The sequence below is a fragment of the Vipera berus genome (genome assembly GCF_964194415.1).
Source record: "Vipera berus genome assembly, chromosome: 1".
Taxonomy (NCBI): domain Eukaryota; kingdom Metazoa; phylum Chordata; class Lepidosauria; order Squamata; family Viperidae; genus Vipera; species Vipera berus.
This window is the reverse complement of record NC_138202.1, coordinates 331139721-331157203: the sequence shown is the minus strand read 5'-3', so window position 1 is coordinate 331157203 and position 17483 is coordinate 331139721. Positions and strand designations below refer to the sequence as shown.

General features: G+C 37.9%; 1 protein-coding gene across 1 annotated transcript in view; it reads right to left on the bottom strand.

Annotated features, from left to right (window-relative positions):
* The window catches only part of SANBR (SANT and BTB domain regulator of CSR), a gene marked incomplete at both ends in the record, with an annotated part of 46962 nt that overhangs the window by 14232 nt on the left and 15247 nt on the right, over positions 1–17483 (bottom strand). The window contains 11 exons of the mRNA XM_081327347.1: positions 463–562; positions 6192–6224; positions 7304–7403; positions 7604–7749; positions 8982–9134; positions 9345–9468; positions 10096–10206; positions 10288–10374; positions 11608–11768; positions 12996–13054; positions 15567–15805. Of these exons, the coding sequence (XP_081183473.1) occupies positions 463–562; positions 6192–6224; positions 7304–7403; positions 7604–7749; positions 8982–9134; positions 9345–9468; positions 10096–10206; positions 10288–10374; positions 11608–11768; positions 12996–13054; positions 15567–15805 (1313 nt within the window). The remainder of the gene's footprint in view (positions 1–462; positions 563–6191; positions 6225–7303; positions 7404–7603; positions 7750–8981; positions 9135–9344; positions 9469–10095; positions 10207–10287; positions 10375–11607; positions 11769–12995; positions 13055–15566; positions 15806–17483) is intronic.

Here is a 17483-nt window from a genome sequence, read left to right as displayed (position 1 = left end):
AGACCCCTGCTTTAGATAATATTCCCCCTCATCGCCTATATCTGGAGGGCTGGAGACTACTCCCACTGTCCTACCCTTGGTATGCCACTGTTTCTATTCTGTTTAAATAAAGGCAAAATGAAAAAAAACATACAGTTGTGGAGTTTGAGCACAACTTTTAATGTGCGGCTTTCAAGTATCAGTAATCTAATTGTGAGATACAGTAGCCAAGTTAATGCTGCATATGGGAAAACCAATACACCGATTTTGGTTTTAAATGAGACAATGACATTTCTGGAATCAGGAGGTTTTCTGTTACTTTGGCCCCCATTTGCGTATATACTCTAATTTAATTTTTAATACAATAACGGATACATATTAAAGTTCTACAAGTTCTAGTATACTGATTTGTGAAGAGATTTTTCACTTTCTTACATCCCTATTCGCTATCATATTTAATATCACAGCCAGGAAAAAAAATACCTGTTTTCCTGGACACTTCTTCTTCATCACCTACTTCATCCTCTGTGACTTCAGACCCAGTTGTGTATTCATCATCTTCTGAAAGCAGCAATTGTTGTTTCTATTATAGCCAGGGGACAGGGAGGAAATTAATAGCAATAACAATAGCACTTAAGACTTATATACTGCTTCACAGCACTTTACAGCCCTCTCTACAAAGTCAGCATATTGCCCCCAACAATCTGGGTCCTCATTTTACTGACCTCAGAAGGATGGAAGGCTGACTCAACCTTAGGCCAATGAGAATCAAACTGCGGAACTGCAGGCAGCTGGTAGTCAGCAGAAGTAGCCTGCAGTACTGCATTCTAATTACTGTGCCACCACGGCTTACTTGGATATCACTCATCTCTGAACAGCAATAGATTGTTAGGTAACAGGATTTACCCAACAAACTAGAAAGAGAAACTGATCAGTTTAAAAATGGAATTTTCTTCATCTGGTATATATCTTTGAAAACTATTCCCTACATGACCCTTAAGGAATTTTTGACGTGCATTACTCACAGAGCTCTAGGTTTCAGTTTCTACCATATCTGGATTTTAAAAATTCTAATTTTCCCATCTTGATTATGGTGGAATTATGGTGGAATGGAAATAGTGCAGAAAATGTATGCTATATTCTGTATTCTCCTAACTCCCATAAACAGTCCAGGAGTCTCATTCCATACTAGTTGAGGTTCGCAACCTAGCATTTAAAAAACTATTCTTTGCAGTGCATTAAATAAGTCGTTAAATAGGGCAGGAATGGCAGGTTTTCTTGTTAATAGTACTTTCTTATTTGAATTAAAAACAAATTTCTTTTCCCATCACCAATCCGACACATTTTCCACTTATATAACTTTTAGGACTAGTATGTCAAATGACATACAAGTAGTGATGGGGGTTTCCCGTTACTCCCATGTAACACCTCTGCTCCGCGAGCTGCATTGGCTTCCGGTTGCCCTCTGGGTGAGATTCAAGGTGCTGGTGATGACCTATAAAGCCCTAAATGGCTTGGGTCCAGGATATCTGAGGGAACACCTGCTGCCGGCATCAAGTTCCCTTCGTCCTGTGCACTCCCACAGGGAGGGCCTTCTCAGGGTGCCGCTGGTAAAAGAATGCCGGCGGATAACACCCAGGGGGAGGGCCTTCTCTGTGGGGGCGCCTGCCCTTTGGAACCAGCTGCCCATGGAGCTTAGGACTTCCCCCGACCTTCGATCATTTCGCCGAGACCTGAAGACCTGGCTCTTCGAGCTTTCCAGCCCAGGCTGAGTTTTAATTGGGGTTTTAACTGGGGTTTTATATTTTTTCAGGGATTTAGTTTAATCTTTTTAAATTGTTCTTAATTTTGTATTGATGTTTTATATACCCTGTAAACCGCCCTGAGTCCTACGGGAAAGGGCGGTATATAAATTCAATAAAATTCAAAATTCAAATATATATATGTGTGTGTGTGTGTGTGTGTGTGTGTGTGTGTGTGTGTGTGTGTGTGTGTAGGTCTTGGCGTATTCGGGTCTTTTCCCATAAGATTGAGAGTGTCTTGGCGATGTTTCGACGAGGTCCCACTCGTCATCTTCAGGCTGGTGTCTTCGGCTTCGTGCTTGTGCGAGCAAAGCGTGATCAGAGCTGCCATCTCTTTATAAATATTGGTGGGGTTGTGTGTGATGCTGGCTTTGTTGCTGTAAGTGGGTTGGTTGGCTGTGTTGTTACATCCTGATTGATTGATTTGATTGGTTGATTGATTATATTTATATGCCGCCCTTCTCCCTAAGGACTCAGGGCGGCTCACAACAATAAAAACTAAAAAAGAACATGAAAATACAAAATTTAAAAAAGAATTAAACAGTAGATATGTTCAATACATAGTAATTTAACCCCATAAAACCAAATTTAAAACCATAGTCAGTCCAGGCCCGATTGTTGAAACATCCATGTCCAGGTCACGGCGAAAGGACCGAAGGTTGGGGGCCATCCGCAGCTCCGGAGGCAACTCATTCCAGAGGGTCGGCGCACCCACAGAGAAGAACTCTGAGGAGGCCAACTCTGTGGGAGCAAACTGGGCAATGGGAGGTTGACAATGGCAGCAGGTGTTCTCGCAAATACCCCGGGCCTAAGCCATGTAGGGCTTTAAAGGTAATTACTAGCACCTTGAATCGCACCCGGAGGACAACCGGAATGATGTTGGAGTTATTGTTTGCAGCTTAGTCGGCTGTTTTGTAACATCCTATGTGGCTGAGGTGTTGGCTGTGTGCCCATTAGCCTTTGTGTTGTAACGACTTGGGTGATGGGCTGTGTGATGACATCCTGACCTCTAGTGCAGTGATATCCTGAGTTCTGGGCTACAACATCCTCGGTGGTTGGCTGTGTTGTGACATCCCGAGCTTTAGTATTGTAACCTCCTGAGTTCTATGATGTAATGGCCTGAGCAGAAGGCTGTGGTGTAACATCCCGGGCTCTGGTTTGGCTCCAAGTTTGCGGTCTGGCTTTGTGTTCATGGCGTGTGTCAGTTTGCTTTGTGTGGGGGTCGGACCCAAATGGGGACACTGCAAAAACTCCAGTCAAAATGATGGTTAGTATCTAATAATTTGAGTTTAGTGCTCTCAGGAAGCTACATGGCATTGGAACCTGGGTGAGAATAATCAGGGATTCAAACAAAAACATTGCCCTTTTATTCTATACATGTCACATAATGCCAGGAAACTATTGTGAGGATTGTCTGCTGCACTATTGGTTGCAGTTTGTCAATTTAGATGAAAGAGAGAAGGTAACCCTCGCTCGCCTGGGAGTCCTGACAACAAGACTGGTAGCACTATAAAATGAATGGAAGTGCTCATAATTCATTCTCATAGGACTTGTGTTTCTTATCCTTTTAGATCCTGCCTAGCAAAACATTTATTTACTTATGCATTCACCTATTTTAGAACAGCCCTCATATCAACAAGAAAAAGCCTCTATCTTCTTGCATTACAAATCTCAACCAGGTGTAGTGACTCAGAGCTGTAGCAATCAGCAACATGTTTAGAAATTCTATTATGTTTCAAAATAGTCCAAATATAATGGATTAAGTGGGGCACCATTTTCTCTCACAGAAGGAGCTAATATTGAGCTGCAAAATCATGATTTGCACCACAAAATGCTCAAGTCAGGATTGAGAAAGATACCCTACTAAAATTCAATGAAATTATAATATATAAAATGTAAAATTGCCACACTGAGCTCCTGAATGAAAGGCAGGATACAAACTTAATAAATAAATACAAACACAAAAGAAAAAACAAAGAAAGAGAAAAAGAAGAACAAGACCAATAAAGTGTAAACATTCAAGTATAAGCTACTGTAGCAACTGAAATTGCAGAAACCACCTTCTAGAGCACTTGGGATGGTGGGAAGAAGATGCTTTAAAGCTGAAGTAGCAACTTTCAAATAATGTTTGAAAGTCAGACAGTCACGAAAAGGGTTAAAATCTGGCCAGCGGATGCTCTCAGTCAGCTACAGGACTGCTTTGAAACCACTGACTAGAGTGTATTCGAAGATCAAGACCTGAATGTATATGCGGATGCCGTACTCTCTTATATCAAAGTGTGCACCGACAGTGTGACAACAGAAAAGTGCATTGGAATTGCAAACCCTGGATAACTGCAGAGGTACAAACACTCCTGAGATCCCGGGATTCTGCCTTTAAGGCAGGGGACAGGGACACGTACAGAGAGGCCAGGGCAAACCTCAGAAGAGGCATTAGGATGGCGAAACAACAATATAAACATAAGGTGGAGAACCACCTAACAGACAACAATCTGAAGCAAGTGTGGCAGGGACTGCAGCACCTAACCAACCATAAGGGCAACACGAGGAACACGGTTAATACAGATGCCTCGTTGATCAAGGAGCTGAATATCTTCTCTGCTCGCTACGAGGTGAAAAGACCAGACCCCGTGGCCTCTGCTGGCCGGCCTTCTGATTCTCAGCCACTCACCTTGTATGAACATCAAGTGACATCTGTATTGAAGGCTTTGCATCCCAGCAAAGCTGCAGGCCCAGATGGGGTGCTGGGGATAGTGGTTAAGAATTGTGCCGACCAATTAGCAGGGGTCCTGACAAGGATCTTTAACATCTCCTTGCAAACGGCCTATGTACCATCATGCTTGAAAGCAGCTACCACTGTCCCAGTCCCGAAGAAAACAGTAATTGAGTGCCTGAATGACTACAGACCTGTTGCATTAAGGTCTGTAGTGATGAAATGCTTCGAAAGACTGGTTCTCCAACCAGTCTTAGGACATGCCTCCCACCGGACTTCGACAAACATCAGTTTGCCTACAGGGGGAACAGGTCAACATACGATGCCATAGCTACTGCTCTACATTCTGTAGCAAGCCATCTGGAGAAACCTGGAAGCTATGTCAGGATGCTTTTCATTGATTATAGCTCGGCTTTTAACACCATTCTGCCGAGCATCCTTATTGAAAAGCTGACTAACTTGATTTTTTCCCCCCTCCATCTGCGATTGGATTAAAGACTTTCTAATGGACTGGCTACAAACAGTGAAGGTCAGGTCTGTTTCATCCACCTCCCTGAAGCTTTGCAAGGGCTAGCAACAGGGCTGCATGCTTAGCCCCTACCTGTACTCACTGTACACATATGATTGTGTACCACCCAACGCATCCACTGCGATCATTAAGTTTACAGATGATACCACCATTGTGAGTCTTATTACAGGTGGAGATGAAACAGCGTACAGGGGGGAGGTACAAAAACTATCCTCATGGTGTCTAGCAAACAACTTGCACCTGAACATCAGCAAGACAAAGGAGATGGTGCTAGACTTCCAGAGGAAAAGAGAGGAACCTGCCCCACTTTACATTGGGGGTGAGCTGTGTGGAGAGTTACCTCTTTTAAATTTCTGGGAGTCTACCTCTATGAAGATCTTACCTGGAAAGTTAACATGGGTGGCCAGAAAGGCCCAACAGAAACTCCACTTCCTCAGGGTCTTGCAGAAGAACAGGGTAGAACAACTGCTAATGACCTTCTTTTACCGGTCTATAGAGAGCGTCCTCTCACACTGTATTGTGGTTTGGTATGCTGGCCTGACAGCCACGGATAGGAAGATATTACAAAGGGTGGTGAGCACAGCACAAAACATCGTGGGCTGTCCTCTGACACCACTGGATGACATCGCCAGGGCTCGCTGCCTTGGAAGAGTGAGGAAAATTCTCAGGGATGACTCACACCCTGGTCGGTACCTCTTTACTCTCCTACCATCGGGCAGGAGATACAGAAGTATAGCCAGCCATACCAACAGGCTGAAGAACAGCTTCTATCCATGGGCTGTCAGGCTCCTGAATGGGAAATAACTCTATGTATGATTGACTTATGAGGCCAGTGTGTTGTGCAATTAGCTCACATGGTGTAACAAGATGGTGGGTTTGTTGTCACTGTGAGTTGTGTGGGGGGGCACGAAGGGAGGCTCAGCCAATCTCAATGTATACATGGTTGTACTTTGACAATAAAGGTTCATTCATTCATGAAGTAGCAACTTTCAAATAATGTTCTGATTCTAACCTTTCCAGCCAGAAACTTGCAGTTTTCCACATATTATCTACCATATTTCTATTCTAATATTAGCTGAATATTGAAAGCAGGAGTAATTAAACATGCAGAATACAGAAAATGAAGGAATTTTATCTAATGGAACGTAAATAACTAAGATAAACATACCAGCTGAAGAGTCCAGTTTTTCAGAGAAAGGAACTAAAGAAAGAAAAAAAGAAAACCAGGATAGATATGAGAGTTGGAGAACGTGGCAAGTCTACTGTTAGCATTTTTAAAGGGACCTAATGCATGCAAAAAGGGCAATTCTCCTCTTACAAGGCAAAAGAATGGTAATGATACAGACATTCCCCCCCGAAAGGAGTGGCATATGTACATCAGTAGTTTGGGAAATGCTAAGATATAATAACTTAACTCAAAAAAATTCAAAATCGTAATATGCTGCATTACATTATTATTTGAAAGTTCATATTGAGCTGGATTTTGTTCTTTGGTACAAAATAATTTCAAGATATAAAGAACACAAGGAGGTAATATTCTTCAAAATTCAAACTAACATTTTTCTTACTTTATCAACCAAATAATGCCACAATCGTATTTGCAACAGTGATAATACAGAGTCACTATGCATACAATGATCAAAGTATTTTTCAGCCTTCGGCAAATTTGATGTTTCATGAACGCGCTTATTGTTCTTGTACTTCACTCATCTTTTCATAGCCTACTTTAATGAATTATTTTCATTTTCAAGCAAGTCTTCATTACATCTAACATAATATAGCTTCTGTGAAGGCAACTAATAAAAGCAGTGTGGGAAGGGAACAGGGGGCACTCATTCACATATAACCAGTTTGGTATTGCACAATAACCAATTTCTTCAGCCCAAACACTTGGGTCTTCAGCAGCTTTCCCTCCTTGGAAAGAACTTGGCTAACCTGAGATGAAAAGCATCTATGCATCATTCTTGCATCCAATTTACTGGTTTGGCAGAAATAATTCCCCACACATACTGTATTTACACATCCCCCTAAAGACACCAAGGTCAATGTGCTTCTCTTGAAGGACAAGTGAGGATATCTGCAATTGTCCAAATAGTACTACATTCTTGATTATTGCTCAAGTTTGATCGGAGATAGAATCCAACATTTGGAAAGCCACAATTTCCATACACTGTCTTTTAAAAAAGTGCCTCCCTGAACTTATTTTACTCAGTTGAAATAAGCAGAGTGATATAATTAAATGGAAATTTAAATATAGGAGGGGAAACCAAAATTACTCACAGTATTTATTTCTCCTGCTTTGGGCCCCCATGATGAATTTGGCTCCAATAAAATATCACATTCAAAACTCTTCTCATCATTCAGCCCTATTCCAGAATTGCTTTAAAGAAAGAAACAGCTGTGTTATTCTAGTCAGAATTTTGCAGGCAGAGGAATGCCCAAAACAGAACGTATTTTTAAAATATGAAATCAACAGACAAACAATAATGTTGTGGATTCTAGAGATTATTTAACTGATGGCATTTAACTGATAGAAATTATTTTACACAGATAAATAGTAACATATACCTATTTTCTTACCTGTTCTCGTCTTTTGAAAAGGGCAGAACAATAATATTTCGGTGCTGAATCAGATCATTCAGTATTTTAGCTGTCTGGTAGGGCACATTATCCCCACCTTCACCTCCAGGAGGCAAGCCAATTACATGATCTCTTACTTTACATCCCTTTTATTAAAAAAGAACCGAGAGTGAAATCCAATGAGACAAATTACATAATACATAATTACAATGGACATAATCACACAATCTTTACAAACAAAAGTGATTTTGGCACAGTGGTTATAACATGTGTTATTTTGGACAGCCAGCATAATGTAGTGGTTAACGTGTTGGACTACAAATGAGGAAAATGAACTCAGCCTGTGGGTGTGTGGGTGTGTGTGTGCGCGCACACACGTGTGTGTGCACATACAATGAGGATGAGGGGCAAAGGGGGAAGAATGCTGAAAATAGCAATGCAGCATCATAATGCAACCCTGCCCCTTTTTGTATATGTGCTCTTACGTTGCACTCATCTATCAACTGATGCAGAACTGATGACATGATACTGCGTTTATTGTTTTGACAAAAGCAGCCAGAATCTGTGGAAATCCATGTTCCAGGTTCTAGTCCCCCCCTCCAATGCCACTTAGTGGATGCCTCTCAGCTCCCCTCAAAAGTTTGTTGTGGGAAAATAGGCCTTGTACTGTACTTGTATCTGTGCATTTTGTCTGTCGTCTGTCTGTCTGTCTGTCTGTCTGTCTGTCTGTCTGTCTGTCTGTCTGTCTGTCTATCTATCTATCTATCTATCTATCTATCTATCTATCTATCTATCTATCTATCTATCTATCTATCTATCTATCTATCTATCTATCTATCTATGCTATTTATTTGTTTATTTATTTCATTTGCCACCCATCTGTTCTTGAACTCTGGGCAGCTTATAGCATAAAAACTTTAAAATCAGCAGAGACAAATACTCCTAACCCGGTAAAAAGTACCATCAAAGTAAAACCATAGTTACAAGATGGGAAAGGAGGGAGCCAGCGTTGGGAGGGAGGGGGTGAGGAGGAGGTGGGATTAGCTCTTATTTAATCACCTCCATTAGGATACTCCCCTGTTGGATCCATTGGTCTGTGCATATTGAATAAAAGTAAATATTAACACTAGTGATTTAAATGCCATTCAGTGAATCATGCCTCTTTACAAGTCATAGTAAAACACTAAAAAGTAAGTTAAAATAAATACATAAACCAATTTTGCATGTTGCTTGGATGGCATTTATTTAAATAAATCTACAGTAGCTCATTAAAAGAGCAACAAAGTATTGAGGCTGGAATGAGATTAAGAGTACAAATTGGTTCAAAACTATGTGGCAGGAGCAGGATGATCTCAAAAGATTTCCTCCAAATACATACTTTTGGAATAGGAGCAGGATCAAACCTAAGAACCTTTTGGTTACAGCAGGGATATATTCCGGTACCAGTGGAACCAAGAGAACTTGCTACACCAGGATAGAGGACTGGTTGAGGATGATATTGGCAATGTGAAAACTCAGTGCACAGGAAAGTCTGCAAGAGACACCCAATAGCAACAAACATATAATATCACCATTACCATTCTTGAAGTCTTTTTAATTTTTGCTTAAAAAAGAAGAAAAGGCTGCAAATCAGACTGGACTGTCTGATGCATTGTTCTTAAATATATATTTCTTCAAAAATGCTACTGTACAAATTTTAAGACAACTAAAAATCTCTTGAGGGGGCTAAAAAAATACTCACTTGATTACACCTTGAACAGGTCAACCAATTAATAGTTCCCCAAAGACGCCAGTATACATCTCGCCATGATTTTAATTCTTCAAAAAGACTCAGGAGATACTCATGGAGATCCCAAGATTTATCTCTGAAAAATGGTCACGTTACTTTTTTCAATCATATTATAACCTTGAACAGTCACTAAATCAGGAGTAAGCACCCTTGGTTCTTTTATTCCTGGCTGGCTCAGGAATTCTGGGAGTTGAAGTCCATGAGTCATAAAAGAGCCAAGGTTGCCTACCCCTGGTGTAGGGAGAAAAATATAAACTCTGGATGGAGATTAAATTCTAACAACCACATTGGCATATCCATATTTATTTGACAACAATATAGAAGTGGCTTAGCACTGCTTCCTTCCAAGGAATTGTTTTGACTTCCCAATCTAGAATAAAGCCTTGGCATTTCCTCATTGTCCCCATCCAAATAGTAACCCAAGTGTGACCCTGCCTACCTTTTGTTTTCAGTCAAAGTAAATTACATATTTGAGCCACTAAAAGGGATTATATTGATCTGCTAAATTATTTTGTTAATTAATCTATATTTCAAAAGACCTTGTTCCCTAATCATTGTTCCCTAGACAGCACCTGGTTAAAACTGTCAGCTGGAATAATAGACAGAGTGTAGTTTATAAACTAAAACTTTCCTATAGCCTATATTAAAAGAAGTCAAGATAAAAACACTAAAAATGTTGCTGCAAAATGACTTTTTGAAGCACCTTATGTGAATATACAGTATATTTCCATGCTGATCCACGTTAATCTTTCCAGGAATACATGGGATTTTTCTTTCAGTATCCTTAATAAGAAGTTTCTTACATAAATAACACCTGCACAAAAACAAAAATATGAGAATGACATTACAAAACTGCACACGGCAAGGTAGTGCAAATCAGTGGAGAGCATTGTACCTGTAAAGGGTTGCAGCGTTTCCCTTAGAATCTGCATTCTGATACTTCGGATCAAACAGTCTTTCTATCTTCTTACAGAAAAGTTTGCTATTAGTTACAAAAAAAAAGACTCATAAAAATGAGTTACCAAGTATTTAACTCATATACTAAATGTTACATTACAAACAGAGAAGAAAAGTGCTTATAATATTGCAGCATTTTTTTAAAAAATCTGCAGTGATTCTGGTTCCTTGCATGGTGTTTTGCTCTTTCCTGTATTCAGTTCTTAATTTCTGATAGTGAGAATAATCTGAACTCAGTTACATAAGTCATACTGTTCTGATGGAGCAAGGAATTTGCCCAGATGGTTCTGAATATTAAAGGTAAAGGTAAAGGTTCCCCCGCACATGCGTGCTAGTTGTTTCCAATTCTAGGGGCCGGTGCTCATCTCCGTTTCAAAGCCGAAGCGCCAGCGTTTGTCCGAGGACGTCTCTGTGGTCATGTGGCCAGCATGACTAGACACCAAAGGCGCACGGAACGCTGTTACCTTCCCACCACAGGCACTCACTCTGTTACGCAGCACTCGGGATTCAACCCGCCAAACTGCCGACCTTCTGATCGACAAGCTCAGCGTCCTAACCCACTGAGCTGAGAACTAATATTAGTATTGTAGAATATAACAAGTACTCAAGGCACAATTTCAAATTAAACATCCTGGGAGAGATAGCTGTCTAGTCTTTGCATGACGCCCTGAAAGGAAGTTCACCTACTCTGGGTAATTGGTTGCAATGTTTTGGTTGACCAAAATCTGTTTTCCTGAAATTTATGTTGTTTCCTACACTCTGGAACAAAAGTGGACAAGTTCTGACCTTATTTTATGTGACATCTTTTCAAATATTTGCAGATATTTAACAACCTTCTCAATCACTTTTTTTCAAGCTAAAACCTCCTACCTCAATCTCTTTTTACAGACTTAGAAAAAGTCTAATACAATTCCAACTTTTCAAAATCCTATGAAAGTGTGATGCCCAGAACTAATCACAATAAAGGTGTGGGTGTTGGAAGGGCTAGGGATGAAATCTGACCAAAGAAGAATAGAGTAATATTACATTAATATTTCCTTGGGCTTGGTCCATTGGGTGACTGTGCTATATCCAAGGCCAGGAATTTTTTTTATTTATTTTATTTCTATGATTTGTTCAAGCTCAAACTTTGTTCTGGGAGCTCAATCATAATTAACTAAATATTGCTCTCAATTGTGCACTTAATAATATTTCTTTCAAACTAATGATAATATGAATACAAAAGGAAAGGAGACAATTTGTTTTGCTCAGAAAGTACCTCTTAAATTTATCTCTCTTGTCCTTCACCTCTTCTACTTCATTATGTGTGAAAAGATCAGTTATGCGGGTTAGTAGGTTAGCATTAATGCAGTTCATATTGCATGGCGTAGCTACAATTGTACTCATATTCTTGTGGCAATAATTAATACATTTTTCTACCTAAAAAACATAAACATAACTCACTTACTACTGAATAGTCATACAAATATTTCTTACAGCATTTTCATATTCCAAGAAAAGCATTAGAATGGTCCAATGACCAGAACAAATGAATCACTCACACACTTTTATAGAGAGAGATTCAAATACTTACTCTTACCTATTAAGGTTGGAGTAGAGTTGGGGAAAAACCTGCTGGATTGATCAGGCTGAGGCCAGGACTGGGTGGAGCGATTCCTATCCCAGCAATCCCAGTAAGTTTGGTCATTCTTAACACCGAAGAGGATTTTGTACTACACTAATTTTTTTAAAAAATTCCATTTATATCCCGCTCTTCTCCGAAGACTCAGGGCAGCTTACAAGCTTAGCAGTAGCCTTCATTCTATGTATATGCCTGCTTAAATCTTTGAAGACAACTTGCATACAATTGGACATCATATAGCCTTATTTTTACAGCAATTTCAACAGATATGAAGCTATTATTTTGGATGATAACATGTCCCACCTCCAAATCTAAACTAATCAATAAGTTTAATTATACATTTGTAAGTAAAAGCATAATAATATTGCAAGTTAGGGACATGCATATAAATATTTGCTTACTAAATATTTAGAAAATACAATCTACATTTTCTAAGAGCTTAGAAATTAAGGCAAATCATGATGTTTTTAAAGGTTCTACAAACTTCTGCACTTCTGCACTTCTACAAACTTCTGCACTTCCTGCTTTAGAAAATGATCACAGAGAGACTTATCAAGAAAGGTTTTGAGTTAATTAAGCTTCCTGCTTAAGCCAGCTGGATTTATTGTGTACCATCAAGCTGGTGTTGATTCTTAGCAACCACATAGTTTTTCTTCATAAAAACCAACATGAGGCATTTTTAATACCAAATATTACTTGATTTTGAATAAAAGGATTTAAGGTTTTTTTTTAAAAAAAAAAGATATGAAGAAAGAAGATAATTATAAGCAATTTGTAGTTATTAGCAAAGAGAACCAGTATCTACTGAATATGACCATAATCTCTGAAATGAATATAACATCCAAATACCACAGAGATAAAACACTTGTAAAACCACTGCATTTATTTATTTATTTAAAAGATGAAATAACAAATATAATGGGATGTCAGACCACACAGATCAGCTCTGTGGGCTGTATGTTCTCATTCTAGATGAATTTAGAACAGCCAAAGATACAGAATGCTTATTGCTAGAGTATACTCACTAAAGAATCCATCTTCAGGAATTCAGAGGAAATAAGTATTGAAATGACATTGCTTGGTTCTAAAAAGAAAGAAGATAACAAATTGAAAAGTTATTAGATTTACAAATATTGCAAGTAGGTTAAAATGAAACTAGTTAAAAATGAAAGGAAAAATTGTAAAAGATGTCTTGCTTCAGAAAATCTGCATTCTATAAAAATGGAATAAGAAAAAGTTTGGAGATTTTTTTGGGCCCTTTTATCAACTACTTGGCTTGGATTATTTAGACTTTTCAATTCTACTTACATTTATATTTAAATAATTACATTGCTTAATAATTTAATGCTAAATAATTATTTGCTTCTTATTAATTTTTATCCTAACATGCTTCCAGAAATAATAGTGTAGGGCAGGGGTTTTCAAACTCAGCCCTTTTATGACTCACGGACTTCAACTCCCAGAATTCTTCAGCCAGCATGCCTGGCTGAGGAATTCTGGGAGTTGAAGTCCGTGAGTCATAAAAGGGCCGAGTTTGAAGACCCCTGGTGTAGGGTTTTACAATTCACATTATTATGATAAAGCAAGCCCCACAATGCTAAGAAACTAAAGAAAAGTAACTACCTCGAACCAAGATTTAGAGTTTAAATCCTGACATTTTAAATGCATTATACAAAGACATTCACAGTGTGGAATTTTGAGTTTCAAGCTATTGATCTCTCTTTGTGTAAAGACAAAATTGTCTGTTTTCAGAGCAGAATTGGCTCTCAATACTGAAAATTGAGTTGAAGAAAAAAACCAATTTCGAACTTCAATATATCTAACTTCTGTCCCTTATAAATTAGACCTTATGAAAGCACACTCCGTTTTTAAAAATGTTTGCACTTTAGATCAGATAATAAAGCTGGATCAAAATTGTATTTGAAAACAAAGCAATATTATGGAAAGCCCAATTTTCCCACAAATACCTGTAATTTTCACACTAGCATTGCTAACCTAGCCTATTATTTTCCACTTCAGAAACAAATCCTTCATAATCTAGGTGTGCCTCCCTCTTTATATGGTAAGGAAAGGAAAGGAAAGGAATGGAAAGATCTGGTTTTAAACTGCATATGGACAATCTTTATGTAGCTGGAACTCTTACAGATGATTATGGTGATGACAAAGTCTCTGAGAGCCATAGGAGTGTCTTGGTGAGATCATCTAAAGGAGAAGATCTAAAATTTGTTTGTTTGTTCTGTTTAAGGAATGAAGGTGGGAACTGTTTGTTTTTGACAAAATGGTTAAGGTTGGAATATGAAGCATGCGTTTTTACCTTTTTTTAAGGTTAGAATGCTGCTCCCCAAAGTTTGCAGCGCAATGCTACAAGGAAACCAAGTAAAAATGGGTCCTGTGGACAGCATATGTTCCCTTCTATTGCCTACCCCTAGTTTCAATTAAATAAATATACCTCATTTACTAGGCTATACCAACTTTAACATGCGCTATACAGAACATAAGGGAGAACTAACAACTACTTGAACATTTTTTTTAAAAGGAAAAAAATGCTAAAGTGCTAAAAATTGTTTGATTAAGTCAGAATCATATAAATGTATTAATACCATGAATTTCAGTGAGGGGAAAGCTGAATGTACACTTAAATCTTCTACTGATTTCTCCTGGAATTAATCTTGACTGATGGTATCAAGAGCATTCTATCCAATCAAGGAACCACCAAAACCATTTCTACCAGTACTGACAGGGCAAACCACCACCAGTAGTATATAAAAAGAGAGCAAACCCCACCCTCTAACTAGCACTGATGATGGTACCTAGTTTGGTAATGAAATGTCTGCAAGGAAACAATCAATTTCTGAGAGCACCAAGGACCTTAACCTTCCCTAGCATTATTTATCTATTTACATACATAAATACACACACGCATAAGCACACACATGCACACATATAGAGACGTGTATATATACACATAAACTTTCCTCCTAAAAAAGGGAGATATTTTTTATCATTGAGGCTATCATTATCATTTTTTCACATTCTGTCTTTAAAACAGGTTATAAATAATAACCCTTAGAAATCAGACTTTAAGGTAGGGTACTTACAAAGCTCTGCACTGATTTTTAGGAACTTTGATATACTTCATCCCTAAACATCTGCATCAAATCCATGCACTAATTTAATTAGATTCGAGTAAACCAGAACACAGTAAATTATTGCCAAATTTCTGGATCAGATCCCAAATTTGGTTGAATGGTTTTGGTATACAGAGTCCAAAATAACAGGGCATAAATATTTCTCAAAAGGAAAAGGTGAACTTATGCATGAGAATGAAGGTTAAACGGGAATCCCCAACTTCTTAACTACTATTAACATATTAAGCTGTGTAGCACTTGTACTATACTCATTTTGTAAGACATGAATTCCATTAAACTTTATATCTTATTTCAGCTTTCCCTGTTTGTATAGATTAGGCTTTCATCATCAAAAGCAGAACAGGAAAGGAAAATGACCTTTCAAAGCCATTTTTGCAATCTTTTGGTCTGATGTAAGAGTCAGGTTTTCAAAGAAATTGTGGCAAAAATGAATATATTTTCTTTTACCTAAGGTGGGTATTTCATCAACCTCATATTCCTTAGTGTTCCTTTTAACATATCTTATCAACCAGTTAAAGATGTGAACGTCACAATGAACTGAAATGTCCACTTCTTCCCAGCGTTGGGCATCCATTGATAGATATTCAGCAAAGTACTTCATTTCAGAAATCAATAGATCACGTGGACAAACAAAATCTTCCTTCAGATTTTTTGCTTCATCACACACATGGATCACCATATTTGGCCTTTATTTAAGAGGGAAAAATCATAGGGAGGAATATTATTTTCATTATCTGGAATATTTGAATAATTTGTGAAAATTATTGTTGATTTTTAAATTTAGGTACAATTTTACTGTTACGGAAATATATGTTCTTATGTACACATTAATAGTTTGAAATGCTTTCATGAGACAATAACATGAATTTTAATGAATAAAAAAAGTTAAGGAACACTGAAGTAGGAAAAGGATAATTGAATACTAGAATATATTTGGCTAAGTGGATCATGGGCTGGGTGAACATGCATTCAAAGCACATTGTAGCTATGTCTGATAAGAAGCAATAAAAGCTTGCCTTCTGAATTTCCCATAATTATGGAGATGGGTAAAATACATCATTATTGAGAAAAAGACCAATATAACTTCATTTTATTTCTCCTGTGTAAAATTAAGCAAAGTGAAACATTTATGAACATGCTTAATTTATTTATATTCTGTGTGTCTCAAGATACAATAGCAGATAATACATGCCGACCTGTTATTTGCATTTAAATCTTTTGCCTAAACAGAAATATCAAAATTAAGTTCCATTCATTACTAATAGTTCACTGAACTGTTCTTAAGAACTATCAAGGATCCTGCTATGAGCAAAACATAAACAGCATTTGGAAAAGTCAGGCAGGATGGACATGCCTGAGTCCCATTGGCTTCAAGGAATGCCAGTTGGTGAGGCCAAGAAGATGATTTTTCCCCCCTGCTTTATGTTACATTTTCTCTCCAGGATGGCCCCAACCCTGCTGACTTTTCATAGATCCTTAAAAATATGGCTCTATGTCCAGGCCAGGACCCCAAGTGTGTGCAGGGACCTGATTCTTGATTAATTTAGTAATTATGTTTGATTTATTCTTGGCTGCTATGTATTTTAATTCTTTTATTGTTGTAATTCTTTCTCTTTTCTTTTTTTTAATTTTATCACCCACAATTACCTGTTGAAAGGGGTGGCCATACAAATTGAATGAATGAATGAATAAATAAATAAATGCCAGGTGTGTAGCCTGGATTTTAATTTTCTCCACTACTGGACATATTTTTATGCTATCTATACATTTCCTTCAAAAACTCAAGACAATATACATTGTTCTTTCTTCATCCCAATTTTATTCTCATCGCAACCCAGTAATATTGATTATGACAAAAATACTGTTTATCTCAAACTCATCCATGGAGCTTTATTGCTGAGTGGGGATTTGAATCTACGTTTCCACAATTCTAATCTAATACTGTAGTGTTAACAACTAGCCCAATCTCTATTAGATTCCATTGAAGACTCTTTGACTTCTGAAGACAAAAAGCACAAGAAATTGTTTCTTTTAGTTCTTTATTAATTACAAAAATGTAATAAATAGAATTACACCTACTAGTAGGTAAAGTTATCATGTTTATCTACTCTAATTACAATATGATTTTTAAAGAAATTCCTATATACAGAGGTTTCTTTGTACTGAGGTTTGGAAAGCAGAAGAGAAAGAAGAAAAAAAAGATACTTTTGCATAGGAAAAAAAGATACTCAAAGTTTCATCTTCTTTATGCAAATGAATGAAGAAGATGGCAGACAGTGAATGTTGCTCACACACTGGAACCATCACTCCTAGCAGAAATCATTTGGCTAGAGGGAAAGTTTCCGAGGCTTCTGTTAGCTGTTT